Source organism: Typopeltis vanoorti, chromosome 16, assembly GCF_054136105.1.
Source record: "Typopeltis vanoorti isolate ZY-2024b chromosome 16, IOZ_Tvanoo_1.0, whole genome shotgun sequence".
NCBI classification, from domain to species: Eukaryota; Metazoa; Arthropoda; class Arachnida; order Uropygi; family Thelyphonidae; genus Typopeltis; species Typopeltis vanoorti.
In genome coordinates this window covers 99,892,037-99,911,571 of record NC_143564.1, presented here as the reverse complement: position 1 = coordinate 99,911,571, position 19,535 = coordinate 99,892,037, and the positions used below count along the sequence as shown (strand labels likewise).

The 19,535-nt window shown below is 35.3% G+C and overlaps 1 protein-coding gene across 1 annotated transcript in view; it reads right to left on the bottom strand.

Annotated features, from left to right (window-relative positions):
• Nucleotides 1–5,176: 5,176 nt before the first annotated feature.
• The window catches only part of LOC150098216 (uncharacterized), a 151,826-nt gene continuing 137,467 nt past the window's right edge, over nt 5,177–19,535 (bottom strand). The window contains exon 5 of the mRNA XM_090406282.1: nt 5,177–13,272. Within this exon, the coding sequence (XP_090262408.1) occupies nt 13,089–13,272 (184 nt within the window). The 3' untranslated portion in view covers nt 5,177–13,088. The remainder of the gene's footprint in view (nt 13,273–19,535) is intronic.

The following is a 19,535-nucleotide window of genomic DNA, read 5'->3' as shown; positions in this document are numbered from 1 at the left end:
GGGTAGAAACTTTGTGTGAGTTGAGCCCGCCGGTAATGAGAAGTTCCGTCAGAACGATAAACACCACCCCGTCGTGAATGTGTTAAAAATAAGAAATATATAGTGAATGTTGTTATGACAGTTTCAAATGTTATGGAATTCGGTTGAAGAGAATTAGCATTTCAACTCAACAGTTGTAGGTTGCTTTTGTCTTTGGGTCGCGCGATCTTTTGTTAATACCGCACCAATCATATGCATGTCTTCATACTGCCCTCTGGTGTAAAACTAAATTTAACTTTTACTCGAACTAAAAAGAAATCGATTTTGATCCATCGATTACAAATCGCAAGTTCCTGTACAAAATTTCAGCATTACTATCGTCAGGTTTAGCAGGAATTTATAATACTGTGATTAATAAACAGAATAACTCAATTTCCTTTAATTCTCACAGAATTTCAGATGGTGTCAATCCCTTTGATTAACAAAGGCTTACTGCAAACTTTGCTATGTAAGAGTAGCTGTATAATTATAACTCAAACATATTTAAACACAGTATAAGAATTCATATTTTTTGGATGAAAAATTCTTAAAATGTCCTGATACATGTGGATAGATCAATCACCGAATCAGGAACTCTAATCACATACAAATTTGAGCTCAAAAAAATATAAATCAATTAAGATAACATCGCAATACGCAGTATTAGAAAGCTACAAAATTAGTCAATAAATTAGCTAACGCCTTTTTTATTCCCGTATAGGGAGTAGGCGAGGCCGTTTTTAGCCCTATCTAACTTTTGGAGACTGAGTGGGCAGTTCAATCTCCACTGGTACCCAATCAGAGATAGCTGGCCCAAGGCTATCACTAATTAAGCGGCACGCAGTGAAGAGTGATGGCTCAACAAGTGCCGCCATCTCGTGGTCCCTAACACAATATATTTAATGTCTGAAATAATGTGGGTTCTACGGTCGATTTTCTTGAGTTTACGGGACGAAAAACCGAGTTTCTGGCAGAAAAAAAGCTTGCCTGTGCCAGAAATCGACTAACTCGGGAACCGGTCGAAAAAAAAGGTGTAGAAAAATTTCTTCTAGTCGACGACTAGACTCGAAATCAAGTCTTCCTTCGTGAGGCCAAACGCACATCCACTGCGCTACACAGTACACAAAATTAGTTGTGTTGTTATTATGTATGGTGTATGCATGTGTAGTATTTTTTTTTTTGTTTACTTTTCTAAAAGCAAACCTGAAATCTTAACTGAAGTGAGAATAAATTTCATTCTTACGGATGGAGAATAAATTATATTGATAGCGATATAATGTTTCCCACTCAACAGATCTCATGTGTATCCTAATTAGCTCGATATAAGTTTATCACTTGGTTCAAAATAACGATTTTATGGATTTAAAGATTTAGTGAAGTTTGCCATCCCCAAACGTATCGAATGCATCTTAATCGTCAAGATAATAATATTTATTAAAGATAAGCGATGCGAACAATTTCTTTTTCATACTGATTGCCGTGTTGAAATCCTTTTCTGAACAAGAATAAATACATCAGGATATAAATTAAAGAATGAACCAACACAATTATAATTTTTAAACTGTTTTTATTGAAATGTTTTAGGATAGAGTAGCTACAACGCTACAACTATTTCGGTACCATTGAATGTAATTTCCTCTATTTTGTCACCGTTGCACCACTTGCAGGGATCAATACACAAGCATCCATCATTCACACTTCCCGGTGAGGAATATACATAGGGTTACAGTAACTTAAATCACAGAACATAGGGTTTTTAACATCAACAAGTTAATAACAGAACATAAAAACCTTTAAATCAGTGCCCACAATCTGTGGTCGAAACGTTGTAACTGAACACGGTGCCCAGCATCTTCACTTTAAGCAGATCTAGTATGGTTTCGAATAGCATTTATTCTGGAAAGCACCTTCATTTAAAGAGGAGGCTTGGGATTGTCTTACCCATTCACATAAACCAACGTATATTACAAATGGTAAAACACTTTGATACAGAAAAACATTAATATCTGCAACATGCTTTTACATAAATTTAGACAACTGACTAACAACACAGCATACTAACAAACACTTCCGACCGGAAGTGCACATAGCAACATAACATAATATACAGATACCGATTTTTCTTCTTTGGTTCACAGTGAAACATATCCTTATTCTTAAAATCTGTCAATTAACAACAGAAACGGTACGTAACATACTGAAATCGATTACATAGAGAAATATTTATACAACTGCCAAGACACCACCTTACAGAAACTCACAGGTGCAAGATCAGAAAGTGTACCCGTAATGCAGTGTCCGAGCGTCAGTAGTACTGGATGAAAAAAATCTTTACAACAAAGTATCTTATTATAAAAATCACTTAACAGGCGATACCATTTGACTGCTGACAGAAAAATTACAATTTGATCTGTTTTCGATGTCTTTCTAATAACTAAAAGAAAGATGTGCTAGTTAGGTAATCTGATTGTCTTTGATCAGTACAACCATGTTAGTAGGGGAGGGAAAGTGAACAGTGGATACTACTAAAAAGTCACGACATATCGTGTAGAAATATGTATATATAAGTCCCAGGGAGTTAGATACCGTGTTCCCTGTCCCACTGATCTCAGTTATCCAGCTCATTTTCGGACAATAATCATTACACTACTTACACTAATGGAATCTTCTCTGTAAGCGCATTTTCTTCCCCGTAATTTGAAGGCAGCGTGTCCAAAGTAAATGCAGTTTGCATTCGGCTACCTTAGTCTTGTGGGAATGGGAGAAGAGAAAGAAAGAGAGGAGGATAATACCTTCATACTTGACTTCAGTGGGGTGTTCAAGGTGGTAGTTAGCAAACATTAACCTAAATGATCAGTGAGGTAGACTACAAAAATTTCGTTGCGAACTGGTAGAACGCATTCTTCGAACAATTATGCAGCAGCAATATCAATGTACCCTGTCAGCAGAGCAAGCACATTCAGAATCTCGTCAATAGGTTATAATTTAATCTCGGAGACTTCGCCAATTAGCTGCCATCGTTAGCTTAGCAGCCCTAACAACGTTTAATTTTTATTCAACAGCGCAGAACACAAGGTTTCGATGCCAAATTGGCTGTGTCAGGTTACATCATCTCGACTCATTCTCGAAGGATGGACCACGAAAGGCCATCTTCTATGCAAAGTGGTAAAGAGAAAACAAGTGGGAAGAACACCGATATAACGAACTAAGAGACACGACTCGAAATAACAGTAACATCAAGTAGTCTGCTCTACACTAACTTCCCTGGCCACGCTGTTATTTTTCCCTATCAACTAACGATGGTAATAAATAAAGCTATACAAATCTACAGTAGCACCAATATGACACTCGCACAGACACACGCACACACACATACCACCACGCACTGCAATTTTATCTATGTTTTTGTGAGCAAACATCTGCTGTACAAAGGTGCCCTCTAAAGTCGGAGAGCATCGTACAAAGGTAAGGTTGTTCACAGATATACCCCCTCATCAAGGCAGACCTTTTGAGGAACAGATAAGATATATAGAAGTTGGCACCAGAGTAAGGCACCTATCTGACTACGACACTACTTTTCTTGGTCCTGGGTCTCACTTTCGCAAAGATTCTTCCACCTCACAGCAACGGAAGACTGTCACTTCTGATACCAGTAACATGTGATTTCACTTCTGATTACGTGCAAGAAATACAAACACAAAAACTGCCATAAGATCATTCATAGTGTAACTAATGAAAATCAATATCATTTCTTAATAAACGATAATACATTCCCAGAGAGACAAGGGCGTTGTTCATTACATTGGCTTCAACTGCAAACTCAATTCCTGCATCTTCAGTATTCTTAAGCGCATAAGATAAGGGAAGTGAAGATAAATAACTGGAAAATTATAAATGGCTTACAAGTTTGTTCACCCTAAAAACGAATTTTCCGATGAACTGAAATTTAATTTCAGTTCATCGGAAAATGTACATGGAACAACCCTCGAGGGATTTCAAACCCGTAATTGACTGATAAGAAGTTATATATCTCAATAAAACCGCGTAGAGGTAACCCTCGTATAACGCGGATGTTAGGTTCCATAGAAATGCCGCGTTATCTAAATCGCGTTATGCGAGACTTAGATCACATAGAAAATGTAAGGTTATGTTCCGAAATCGGTTTTTTGTTTTAGTTATATAAAAGTAATGACATACTCAACAAAATATATTTTTATTTACTTCAGGTAACTCATGTAAGATAAGAAAACATATAAACTATGAAACAAATACATAGTATAAACTTATAAAATTATAAATTTTACGTAAACTTCATTGCACATAATGCAGAAATATTTTAGGCAAAATAAAATAAAGTGCGTATTTTAATCGTCATCACTGTCTTCAAAACGAACATTTCGTAATATTCTTTATTTACGAGTGGCCGGACGTCGTCATCACTTGATATCTCTAGCACATCATTTATATAATTCTCATTGCATACTTCGGCTGGTTTAGTTATCAAGAAGTCAGTAATGAGACCTTGCTTACCACTATGCTGCAATTTTTTAAATTCATAATATGGAGCTAAACAAATATCCAGTTGTCTCGTGAATTTTCTGGAGCGCTCCATTGAGGATCATTACGGATAATGATCCCTCAATGGAGCGCTCCGGAAAATTCACGAGACAATTGAATATTTGTTTAGCTCCATATTATGAACTTAAAAAATTGGAGCTTTCTTGCCAAGTCCAGTCCTGCTAATTTCTTTAAACTGAATTCTTTAACGGATTCATCGCAATGAGAATCTTCGGCAGAACTTTCCCCACCATTTGGTTCGACGTCATCTATTAATTGTACCTGTTCCTCCTCATTTAAATCGATTTCCCTATCAATTAATTCACTAATTTCGTTTTCAATCATATCGCAAAAGCCCTCTAAGTGGCCATTACTATAAAAATAAAACTTTTACATTAAAAAAAAGCGTTACATATTGTATGTAACTCACCAGATAATAAAGTGCTCAGCTTGAGATTAACACACTTATGATTTTTAATGTGCTTTCCTGGCAGAAAACGAAGACAATTTTCAACAAATGACGTACATGCATGCTAAAAGATATTTCCTCTAATATAAATTCACTACTTATAACTACATGCACGATACGAGCAAACGCAAATTTAACGAAGATAAAATTTGATTTTTAATTGGCGGGGTGAAAAATATATGAAAAGATAATAAAGGGTTACTACAATCTGTAGACCGCGTTATACGAGGGTTACTTGTACATAATTTTTAAAATACAACTACTGTTTCGAGAATGCGCACACACAACCAAGCATTTCGTTTTTCATCTTTTCTACAGAGGATGCCTTTAGAAAAGCAAAGATTTAGTCTTGTAATTTAAGTCGCACAGTTCATGGCAGGTGTTAACAGCTTTTTAGAGCAACACAAATAGATAATGAACACACATGGCGTGTCTCTCTGGGTCACAACATCAATGTACAATACTTATACTTCCACGTACTTGTTCAGGCAATTCTAATGGAGAAAATACTTTTAATACACAGGCGTAAACAAAATTATAACCGTTCAGTTAATACATATTCTTATATAATGCACATTCGTTTTCCCACACATATTTTAGACCTGGAAATTGTGAGCAGTTTCCTCTATTCATATGCACATTCACGTATAATAATCTCGACATGGAATTGCACCCAGTAAGCTCTTAAATCTGTGCATTGTAAGACAGAATTTAAGTACAACAAACAAGGCCTGCCTATCTACTTATAGTCAAAATAACTTACATGGTTTATAGTTGAAGTATCTTTCGCCAAAACAGCTATGATTAACACTACAAATATGTACAGATAGATCTGATCACGCTAAGTAATTGTTAGCTGTCCTATCACATAAAGATAAGAAGGTTTCGAGGTTCTCAAAATTGCTCCTTGAACATAACCATCCAAACAAAAGTGGCCATTGTATGCTTATATGAAACATGCCTTAAACTCTGTCGACGAGACCTTTTAGAGTAATTCCAACAAATGAATGTTGCACCGATTTCCTAACAAATTAGGATAAATCGATTAAATAACAAAGTATGCTCACTTCATCGCCCCCTAGTGGCCGGGTAGAAAAATATCAGATAGCATTTAAGTTGCTATGTTAAGAATTTTTTCCATATTGTCAGGCGAAAGGAAGTAGAATGAAGAAATGGACGCAAAGCAATCAATCAATGTTCTATTTAGACTAGATGATGCAACTACTTGCTCAAAGAAAAAGAAACCCGTCGCACGAAGGAATGTAAAAATTCGATAAACACATCCAGGGACTAGAATACAAAATTCGATACAAAGTTGGAGTACGAAATTAAAAAGAGATTTTAATCTCTTCAAGATGAAACAGCCTCTAGTAGTTTAGTCATGTGAGGATGGACCGTTGTGTTTGGGAACTGTGGAGTAGCTATCTTTAATTTACGATGAGAACTCTTACGGCACCGTTTTGACCGTTCTTTCGGGCAATTTTTTAGGCTAACTAAAAAGCGAAAACGTACTGATGGACTAATATTTCAATGAGCTTATCAGAATTTAAAAGTGAGCGGATAGGACTGGCAGAGCTCCATGGTCTACTGAAAATGTTACAAAAGAAGGCAGCAGACTGCTCGTCTGTGGAACAAACGAAATGTTCCACTTATGGAAGACCAATGAAACAGCCCAAATGCGAGCTGTTTTCCTACATTTTGAAACAGAATTTGATCAAAGTGATTAATATAATAGCGGTTCAGGAGAAGTGCGAAAACCAAGTATACTTCGCGGTGTCTGTCTTGTGAAACCAGGCCAACCATGATCCTGCAAACGAGAAAGTGAGTGAAAAAACTTTGCCTTTATTCATACCTTCTGGCAGCGTTTACATTTGGTCTGATAACACAAGTCTGTCTGTCTTAAGACATTCAATCATGGGCAATATATTTGAGCTGAAGGAATTGGACAAGTTTAGGCACAACTGTTGCTACTGGTAAACGCTAGTATTTAAGCATCGTATTTACTTTTATGGGTTATTTTAATATTTCTTCATTATTCATAGATTAAGTGTGAATAAGAGTAGCACTTTTTTTTTTTTCGTTGCTCATATCCTAATCGTATTTTAAGTGCTAAAGTCAGTGAAAAAATGGAAAGCTATTTCGATGCAGTGCCGTAACGAGGGCGTGGCAAAAGAAGTGAACGCCACGGGTGCAAAACGTAATAAATAAAAATAAATAAATAGATATAAAAGTTCGCTATTTTATATTGTATTTTTAAATTTCTGCAATACGTCGCTTTAGACACACAAATTCTGCAACACACTGCAACTCATTCTGATGGGTTATAGTAAATATTTAACATATTGCATTTAGTAAAATTTAACTTGCTGCATTTAAATTTTTCGAAATTTTTGGGTTGGGGGGGGGGGGCGCAAGTTAGACACTTGCCACAGGCGCTTCATACCCTCGTTACTGTACTGTTTCGATGAGTGATGAACGTACTCGTGGCACGACATAAAATTGAACTGTTTCAAGAACAAGTAATGTCCTTCCTCTCAAAAAAGAAGGCGATACAGCAAACGCATGCCAAGCGTAACACGATAATCAAAAAAAGAGCTCACACACTGATACAAGTGTATTAAATCTTTCCCATTCTAACATGCGTCATTTCCGGAATAGTATAATAATCGAAAACAAAAAGTAAATAGTTCCAAATAACACCAAGTGAAGCTTAAACGGAAACGTATTTGATTTTATGGATCAATTACTAGGGTATTTCACCACCATCTAGCATTGCACTTCGGAATGTTTCAGCCAGCAGCCATTTTGTTATATGCAACTGGACACAGTTCCATGTTCGTGTAAATGGTTTTAAAAACAGATTCTTGTGTGCATGCTTGATGTCAAAAACACAAAAGTGTAAATGTAATCCGCAGTCAAAAACTTGTACTTTCGATTTAACAACAAAGGAACACTAAGGTCTGGGGAAGCATCGATGCAGTTAGGGGTGACCTGGCAAATAACAGATAAATGTGGAAGAAAATTACTGAATACATATCAGGAGTTAATGATGAGAGTTATGCTTAAAAGAAAAAAAAATCAGACTCAATTGATCGCAGCAAGCATTTCAGGACTGAAGAGTACCGAATCAAATTGTTCTACGGTTCAATAATTTTTTTACTTTTATTCTTTTTTTTCTTTTTCTTCCAGCCAACCTATTCTATTACGCTTTCTTGGCTCACACAGCGGATGCCACTTCCAGGGGAGTAAGCTTGGACAGTTTGGCAAACTTAATCGAAGAAGGGCCAAGAACCGCAAAAGATCCCGAAGCATTTCATCATCTGCAGCAGCTATTACAATAAAGTGTGATATGTGCGCTGCTGAAATTTCAAATCGATTCTGATCTGAAAGTTTATAGCATTCGGAAAAGTACCAGCCAGTCACCGAAGATATTATGAATATAAAATCTAAATTGACTTGGATGCCACGGAGCAGAGAGTACAGCAAAGCTAAAATTAGTTGACTGAAAGGCATGAAGGGAAAGCATCATTAAAAAAAAAAAAGGTTAGAAGAGAATTCAGCAAACCTTCTTTTGAAAGCCTGGGTAACAGAGACTTAAAACTTCTCAAAACGTGGTGCGGACAAATAACTGTCCATTGCACTTTCATGATATGCTGTATCTAAACAAACTAACAAATAGACTAAACAGAACTGGCATCGAGCAGTTAATTCTGCAGAATCGAAACTATTCTTTCGCCAGCCTGGAATTATGAAACAAAACACACTTAATGGGTGTGCACTGACTTACGTAATATGTAAGTCTCTACCCTTCAGTCGCATATTTACTCACTACCCCACAATGTATCTCTTTAAAACAAATGGCGGATTTTAACTTTCTTCAGGTAGTCCGATTGTTCTCCAAAAGTGGCAAGGTTAAAACTTTAGCTTCGTTCGCTTCCTGAGATTAGTAATGATACATTTGTCAGACTTGCACTCGAGGGAACTGTCAGCAAGAAATCAATTGGAACGCCAAGGCAAATTACGTACGTGCACTTCCCCCTTCGCCTTATCTGCATGCAATTCCTGGAGAGAAGTTCCGAGGAATCAGTCTACCACGTAGCGAACAGCCCGATAAGCAGTGAGATAAGTCGTGCGCGCCCTCTGCCATCATTTAGCAACTGGTGCAACGCTAGAAGCCGTTTTTATATCAATTACCCCAATCCTGGCTATCAGAGGAGATTTCAAAGCGAAATTAGTTGTTGTTGAGGCTTCACTGCCTGAGCTACGTGTTGCACCGGTCAATATCGCAAGAGATTAGAGTTGAACGAGCGGTAGGAAGGTGCTGCACTTCGACAAAGCTTACGCGCGGCACAATAGCCTCCCGGCTGCTCCTTCTGGTATTACACGTCCGTATCTGCCGTCACCATCTACAGGCCGAGGATCTGAGCAGCTTATGTATGGGAATTACTAACATATTATAGGAGGTACTGCAGAAAGGCAGCCATCAGTTATAGCTGTCACAAGTAGGAAGCAAGGGACGGACACCACGCCGGCAAGTAAGTTCTTGGGAGATAGGAAAGAATTATTAGAGCCTTAAAGAAGGAGTTGCTGGAATGTGAAATTAGTGTTTGCTTTTCTTGAAAGATGAATATTAGGTTATCAGGTTTGCGGATGCTGAGTAAGTGAGACTAGGTGTCCGTTATGCGGATACAATTGCCAGGGAGGAAAACACGCATGAGGTACTTTAATTCGCAGTCTTTACATTTTATTAGAGGCTGAATCTATACGAGGAGGAAAAACACGTGGCTCAGTTCGAAAGTTGTTGTAAACAACTGCTGACGATAGAAATAATTATTGGCCAAAATGGCTGGAATTCATATACTCCATTTTCTGAGAATATTATTTCTTAATTGCGTCTAGTTCTATTCGTATAGAGCCTGTAATCTACGTCACCATTTTGAACCACTCTTCATATTTTTGGCCATTCAAGTTCCTTTCATAGACACGCTGCGTATTTGAATAGACTAGCGAAAAAGGCGAGTTAAAACCATTTACACGTTGCATTGAAAGATTTGTTCAGCTTTTAAATATATATACTATGACTTCCTATTTCAATTAAATTTGGATGGTCATAATTTTAATGAGATATTTTAATATTCTGAATTCTTTTATAATTCTAGATTTAAGTGAAACTGTGAAAGAAATGACCACAAGCATAACAATGGAGGAAAGAGTGAGAGGAGATACTGAGTATAATGAATGTAAAACAATCAGAACGATGAAAATCTCGATAGTGCAAGAAAATCTAAGAAAAGATTTTCAAAATTCTGAAATTTTCAGTTCCTTCTCCTTATATTATTAAATTCTTTTAACACTACTTGCGAACAGGCATCATGGAAACCTAATTACTAAAGCAGGAATTATTCGTGCTTAGCAGAAGAATTAAGTACTTTAAAATCAGTGATTTTGGGGCATCGGATATTGCTAAAAGTGCCCTGACTAGCAAGTTTATTTATTTATTTTAAATACTGGTTGACAATTCTTTGGTACTCAATATGAATTTTTCTAAACACTTGTCTTAAACAGCATCTCTTTTATAGTGGCATTCTTTTTTTTTTTCCTCTCTAAAGATCGAAACCGAGAAATCTGAGAAAGATATCAGTATTTAAGAGATTTTTTTTTTTTCAACTTAGTATTCTTTGTCTGTTGATTAAAAAAAAAAAAAAAAAAAAAAAACGATGTTATCACGGTGCAAGTCAAAACCGCACAAAATCTAGAATAAAAAAATTGATAGCGGTAAGTCCAAATTAAATTTGTGTAGGGCAAATATTTTTACAGTATGATACAGGGCTTTAAAAATACACTCGTCCGCTGGTTCATGACGAGTGAAAATTTGTAGTTTACCAGTATAATAATAATCAACAAGCGTTTCGGTTTAATCATCAGTTTTATTTACGTAGTGCCGATTCTGTTTTATGTCGCAAATGGTATTTTTTTTTAAATGTTTACCTTACAAATTAAATGCCTATTTGGTCGATTAGCACTGATTTTGTTGTAAAGGAATACGAAATAATGAAACGGTAGATCTTTTTTTTTTTTTTTTTTTTTTTTAAGAGAGCGTCGTACTGCGCGATAATTCTGCAACTCAAAAACATTCCGACTGGCTTCAATGAATACAAGAAATATTTATTGAGGCCAATCAAAATTCAGAAACGCACTAATGTAGTTATGTGTAGACATAACGGTTTTACTTTATCGAGTTTTATTATACTGAATGCTTTCGACGTTTGTTTATAATGGCAGAGAAGGAATTTTTTGCTTTTATCCCATAAAAGTGATTCAAGACATATTAGAAACGAAAACGTAACGAAAAAGAGTATCATTAATAAAAAGCGATAATAATAAATAACCTTGTAGCGCTTATGCATTTTTTTCTTCAGAGGCTGATAAACATACTACTACATAAGTAGTTACTGGCTTCAACACTGGTAGTTATACAGAGTAAAAATTAACATAGTATTAACAAAAGCAAATAAATTGACCAGATCCGGGATTAAACACATGACAATACTATATTATGGACTGTGGTAGAGTACACCCAGGCTAACATCTGACTAGTAAGATATCTGCCTGACTGGTGAGCCAACACAAAATTTTTCAAGCCTTGTATATATCCAAAGGGAAGAGAAGCGGCTAAAAAACTTTCCGGAATGAAAAGTGATTGCGCATAAGAAAATAAACCTCGCTCATTTTGTTGAAATCACAACAGAAACTAAGGCAAAGTTTCCGCCGCTTCATAAATTTTTGGATAAATAGCCTAAACTAAAGGTGAACCCAAACTGAACCTCAAAACTAACTATAGCCGAGAGAGGCAGAACAAAGGTCTTAATTTTCTACTTTGATATTCTTCATAAGAAGAGTTCGCTGGATTCGTTTGGAAGTAGTCTTCAAGTAATGTTGGCTAGAAGGCAGCTTTTTTTTTACCAATTAAACCAGATAAATCACAGTAAAAACTTTAATAATTAAATGATTGTGCGAAAACTTGTATACTTAGCTTATACATAAATTCGTCAGAGTGGGGAAATGGGAGACAAAAGACTTTTTTTTAATGAGTGAGGATGTCTCTCCCCAGCTTTTAAATTATTTAGTACTGGTTCTTGGCGTGCAGAGCGCTAAAAACGTTTTTTCTCAAAAGAATATTGGTAGCGTATTTGGTACACAAACGCGGAACATTTGGAGGTAGCAGAAGTGCACATTGCTGCTAAAAGAGGAACCCATATATTTATCTGTTGCCTCAATTAGAATTATATTCTGTCTTGAGTGACAGAATATAATTTTAATGAAAACAAAAATGGAAGTCGCCTTCCTTCTTGGTAAATATATTTCCTATAACGTGAAAGAACTGCAGATTCACTGAAATGAAAAAAAAAAAAAAAAAGTGGAATAACTGCAGCATTGGAATAAGATTACTATTCAAGCCTCAAATATCTGAATAAATTCCGGACGCAATAATGACAAGAATAATACCAAGTGAGTAAAATATACTCTAAAACTCATTCATGAAAAAAAAAGTTTTAACAAAAATACAAATTAAAAGTAATTCTTCAAAATAATGCCTTCACAAAACATGTGCCGCAACAGACAAATAAATAAATAATAAATGGGAGGCTCAGTGAGAAAAACCAGGAATAGTCAACATGAGAGAAATGGAGTTGACACAGGCATCAGGAACTTATATCCCAGCATCTAGGGAGCAATGATATTTCAAAATGAATAATTTCATGCAGAAATTATAAGCTCACACCGATATATGAGCAGAAGAGATTGAAATGGCATAATACGTTAAAACTATAGAGGAATTGCAGTTGAATAAATGGAAAAAATAATATGGAACTAGTGGATTAATTCATTCAATCCTCTGCACTCCAGTCTTTGTTATCATGAGTGACCCGTTTCGATATATTGCACATATAAAAGGAGCTATTATTTGATCACATATTTGGAGATGCGAGTAAATCGTCGACCATCTTTCACTGAGATATATAAGAAGTACGTGATGTGTTCGTTACAACAGCTGGTCTATGACTGGATACAGCAAAGACATGTGCTCTGCACCTTTGATGGGTAACTTGTAGATGCTGTAGTGGTGAATCATCTCGGGAATACTGCAGAACGGCTTGCTGAACTGTCCCAGGATAAATTTGCCTTCGTTATGGACGATCTTCATGTGCATAAAGCCTCGGGCACTTCTGGAAAGAAACAAACAAATATAAATAAATCAACATACTACAGCATGAAGCACACAAATGCTCCCAGATAGGGTGGGGGAGGGTAGTCTAAAGCAGCTGTCAAAAAATACTCCAGCTGGTCTTTTTCAGACAGAGCAGCTGGCATATTTCCAAGCTCTCTCTATTCTGTTTTCATTTATCTGCAGTGTCAAACTCTTAAGTGAATGAATCTCCCCGCAGACTTTTTCGCTAATATGCTACAGAATTCTTAATCCAAAATTAGCAATCCGAAATCACAGCACCGGTGGTATATGAAACCTGATTAAATACGGATTTGAAAGTAGAACTTTCGAGAAACACAATCGTAGCGTGCCAAAAACACTAATCGTACACAAAAAAAAGTGTCATCAGTTTTGAAGCGTGGAAGTTGTGACACATTTAGGTAAGCAATCTCCAATCACAGCCTAGAAGCAGGCAGTTTATCGTCCAAAAATGGGAATGCAGTCGACAGCTCGTAAGTGCTGTTTAATTAAAACTAACTTAAAAAGAATGAAGCGTGCTGCAATCTGTTCAGTTTAATTAAAATATTTGATTTAATTAAATGTAACTGTTTTTGCTTTTCAAGTATGTTCCTGGTGTAAGTGAGACCAATCGATCTGCAGAGAAATGTAGCAACAAAGCGTTGCGTGATAAAAAGATTATTTCCCTGACTGTAAATGTGCATATCGCGTCTGGTAGAAATGCTAATGACAGAAAACCTGATATCTGATTTATACAACAGCTGCTGGAAGTAGTGAATAATAGAAACAAACTTCTTTAAGAGGTTTTTCGATAAATAATGTGTTATTGTATTAGCATTTCCAATTCCGTATTCAAATATCTATTTGGATTTATGATACCAAATAAGTTGGTTGTAAGTCGTTTTAATGTGCGAGTCCGCGACAAACTGTGACCTGTGAATTAATACGAAAATTCTATCCTGTTCAAGTACAGTACACCTCGAAATGTTATAAAATTATGCTATTTTAACTATTATCAAAAAACAATGAAAATGCATGTTAAAATTGTATCCGTATACAGATTCTTTCTCGGATATAATGAAAAGAGGGGAGGGATGAAGTCTGGACCAACATAAAGTGGCCTATAAGAAAAAAAAAAAAAAACGTTTGTGCATCCATGTTTTAACGCGGGGTTCCGCGAGTGAACAATGATTGAAAACAAAATAAACATCGTATAAATAATGTATATATCTATATACTGTATATATGTGTATCATATAAAATATAAATAAACATAAAGGCTAGTTTAACAAAACGAATAACATCGCAAATACGACCTACTCTCATTAACGATACTTTTACATCAGTGGTTCTCCAACTTTTTACCTCTGAGCCTTTTGTGTTTTCTACATAATATTTAACAGTTTTTGACACAAAATAATTAATGTATCACAATATTAGGCCTAGAATAAAAATTAGTTTTTACACTTGCAATTAACCAAACTATGTATTGAAATGAAACAATATTTAACTAACAAGTACAGGTAACCCTCGTATAACGCGGATGTTAGGTTCCACGGAAATGCCGCGTTATATAAATCGCGTTATGTGAGACTCAGATCACATAGAAAAAGTAGGGTTATGTTCCAAAATCTTTTTTTTTTTAAATTTTATAAACAATGACATATCTAACAAAAATATATTTTTATTTAATTCGGGTAATTCATGTAAGTTAAGAAAACATAAATTACGAAACAGATACATAGTATAAAATTATAAAAATTACACGTAAATTTCATTGCAAATAGTGCATGTTTCAGGCAAAATAAAATAAAGTGCATATTTTAATCTTTCATAGCACGAGGATTTGAGGATCGGATAATAAACATTGGTTTATCGGGTAACAGTGGTGGCTCGTGGCTCGAAATCGTGGGGTGCTGCAACTTTCGAAATATAAATATACACTGTAAGTACAGTGTATATGTGTTTGGATAAAATATCAAAATTATGGTAAAAATTAAGAAAAAAATTAAACATGAAAAAATTGGTTATTATCGATAAAATTATACAGTTTGGTATAATTCGAAATTACTTAAAAATAAAATATATTCTTTTTTTTTTTTTCATAAAAAATATTGCTTATTATCGATAAAATTATACAGTTTAGTATAATTCAAAATTACTTTAAAATAAAATCCATTATGATAACCTCAATAATGTTCTAAAATAAAACTTGTAACAAATGTTATGTCTTTAATTGTAATGTCCAAATATTTAAAGAGACGGAGTAAACACGATAAGCACTACGAACACTCTACAACTGGTGCAAACTGCATATAAACAACAGTGGAACTGCGCGAAGGACAGTGCCGCATTACGCTAATAGCTCGCATCTCACTATGACGTATATATGCTTGCGCCGTAGCAATATGACACTGTGGTAAACACAATCCTGCTAGCGTCCTTCGCCCCTCCTAAGTGCTACAAGATGGATTTTTATTATTTTTTTATACAAAATAAGAGAATTGTATAGGAATGTTGATGAAAAAATTAAATATTACAAAAAATATAAATTAATTAATAAATATATTTATATATCGTTGGGGGTGCTGCAGTTCCGCAGTGCCTATGCACGATCCGCCCCTGTCATGTAATCACCTGATGCATTACTACAAAACAGTAGAGTAATTCTATCTTTGGAAACTTTGAATTCAGGAGCTGATCTTTCATTTTTCGAAATATAGGTGCGTTTTGCACTTTTTTTCCAATATAACCCGGATTCATCCGCATTGAACACCTGGTCTGCACTATAAATGTTTATAAACTTTGAGAGCTTTTGGTTTAATAAGATTTCCATCCAAAGGAATTTTCTTTTGAGTGCAATCTTCTGTCCAAATCATTAGAGTTTTTCCATTTTTCCGATCAGAATATCGCGTACACGAGCAACGCGTTTTACGCTTATCGTTGACCCAGCAATAAATACTTTCTCGGATTTTATGTTCATTTTGTTTGATTGCTCGAATTGTTGATTCATTTAAATTCAAAGTCATTGCAACAACTCCTGTTTTTTCTCCATTTTTCAACCGATCCATGATTTTAATTTTTTTCTTCGAGAGAAATGAATTTTGTTTTCAATGTTTGTTTTTTTCCCTTTCGTTGCACTTTGTGGCCATTATTATAAAAATTAATTTTTTACATAAAAAATGCATTACATATTAATTATGTATGTAACTCACCAGAAAATAAAGTGCTCAGCTTGATATGAACATACTTATGATTTTTTAATGCGCTTTCCTGGCAGAAAACGAAGACAATTTTCAACAATAAACACTTTATACGGTAAACAATTGACATACATGCGTGCTAAAGGGTATTTCCCCTAATATAAATTTGCTACTTATATCTACATGCGCGATACGGGCAGACGCAAATTTAACGAAGATGAAATTTGATTTTCAAGTCGCACGGTGAAAAACATATGAAAAGATAAGGGTTTACTACAATTTATAGACCGCGTTATATCGAAACCGCGTTGTATAAGTAGTACCGAGTTATACGAGGGTTACCTGTATTTAATTTTTCTCTGTAAAAATAATCAAACATTTAAATGTCAAAGTCTAATGTGATGGATTTGTTTGCTTTTGAGAACAAAGTTTATCAAAACGTGGTGTAATATCAGAAATAGCAACTCTAAGTCCTTTAGCAATATTTAGTCTTGAACGATACTTTGACTTCATAGTTCCCAAGGCAATTCCTTAAATTTACTTTTCAGTGAAGTATCACTAGTGAGAATGATGAGTTGTTCTTGCTCATTTACGTTCAGAGATGATGGCCCAGGTGCATTTTCGAATGGGTTTTTAATCCAATAAAATTCATTCAACAAAATTCATCACAAAAGTATTTTTCGAAATGAACTTTCAACATTATGAGATGATCGAGTAGGCAGCTTTTTATCTCCATTGGAAGCACTGGATTATGAGTACCATTGACACTAGAGTAGGGAACATGTCTAGCGTGTCGCTTTCCATACTGTGTCTTCAGAGCTCTAATTTTCTCATGAATGCCTTAACTTTGTCATTCCTGTATTTTTATTTGTTATTTTAAAAACTGATTTAGGGCAGTTTTAATTTTTATCTGTAGGAAAGTATGCCCCGTCCCCCTTTCAAGCTATTCGCGCCCATAATTTGAGAACCACTGTTCTACATGATTAATTTATATCGGTGAAGATACTGGGTGTAATATTCCAAGTGCACCAAAGAGATCAGTCATATGATATCACTGAAATATTGCAAAAACAACCTTTTAGTTACTGACATTGGTGTTTAAGACAGACGAGTAACAAATATAACGCTTGTTAAATCAAAGAAAATGCAAATATTTTATTCAGCAGCTAATACCTGAAACTATTATGAGTAGTTAGAGCTTCGCCATTTAGAAAAATAGTAGAAAATAAAAGACATTTATATATATATATATATATATATACAGTGACAGCTGGTGACAATAGAAACAGGTGGGGCCAGGGGCCAAAAACAACTTAATTTTTTTATATTTATATAGTGGGTTCTATTATTGATTTATAGTTATTATTTCTATTACAATAATGTTTAGTCAGAATCCACTAACGCATTGAGCTATTAATTTTTTTTTAATTGTTAGGACGTAACATATACGGGCTCAACGTATTAATAACACGAAAACTCGAAAAATCTGCAGTTACGAGCATAGCTCAACCGTGTGAAAAGCAGTGACTGGGCCTGCCTAAACTGGTCCCAAGATAAACGTTGCACCCGGTAAACAAACACGATCGCTAGTGCACTTGCCTCATACATACCCTGTGTTCTACACGTATAAAAGAGACCGTACTAAGTCGCATTATACAATATTGCCACAAAATACTACAGTATTTTTTTTTATTAAACAATAAAACGTGTTGGAAATAGATCAAAGAATAATAATTACAAGAAACATGTTTTAAAACTACAATTATTGGGCTAGTTATACAAATATAGGTGGGGCCCGTCCCCTACGGCCCCTATAGACGAGCCGCCCATGTATACACACACACACACACACACACACGAGATATATGGAAGATTGCTACCGTCTTCAATTGGCGTATTGTGGCAGATAATGATGTATATCTATCCGCCACAATACAAAGATATTACGATATCTCATCATCCCAGTTTCGCCAACTCAAGACAGCATTTTGCTATAAGCTGTATGGTACGTGAATACTTCGCAAGCGAACGCTATTATTAAAAGTCCAGAGGGAAAAAATTTCTTTCTTTTCCTATAGATTATAAATTACAGTGGCATAGTAATATGTAACCAAAAGTGTAGTTTTTATCAAACTTAACTGCATTTTCAAGGAAGACAGGCACGCACGCACGCACGCAATCTTATCTAGTCGATACTCACATAGGAACTCAGGGAAAAGTTTGACATATCAGTTTAATTTTAAAGACCCTTCAACGAAAGGTTTACGTAAAAACTACTGGATAAAAGAATACATAAAGGCGGCTGAAACTTCTTTCCCATCTCGACAGATTCCCAGAGAAATATGTTCCCTTGAGAGTAGTCCACATCATTATTCATCTTTCATAATACGGATATATGGGATGGTTGACAATGGCCATGCTTTATAGCGTGCTCAATCAAAACACTCTGCAAAAAAAAAGGTCGTGTATTAGTAGACGAGTTCCAAAAAAGAGGTTCCCAGCATTTATTTCGTAACTCTTTTTTAAAAAAAATAAAAATAAAAAATAAACATCAGTAGTGCATAAGTTGATGTTTTAAATCTTCTACTCGAAATCCTAATCTTCCAGCTTTATTTAGTGAACGAAATTAAAAAAAAAAAAAAAGATGGGGGTGATATAGTGAAGGAAGAAGGAACTTGAAGAGCACCGTGATCCTAACATGTCTTGGCTATGTTGAAGGGATTACCGAAGTTGCGGTTAAGATAGAGGAATAAAATAACGACAACAGTCTCGATGCTAGCAGGAGGATGAAGAATTTCATCAGAAGCCAACCTCCTTTATTAAAAACCAAAGAAGCGGGGTGGGATGCTTGGAGGAACTAAGAATACAAGGGATCAGTTATTAAATCTCGTTATTCCTGAGCAATATATCAAGACCAAGAAGAAGTAATATGTACGCACATCCATTAATTTTTATTACTCTAACAGCCATGTATTGCGTTATTGAAAAGTGGACAATAGCTTGGAACCTTTGTCTGCTTCTTGGAGGATGAAGGGATTATGGGAGCGCAATTATTATATCA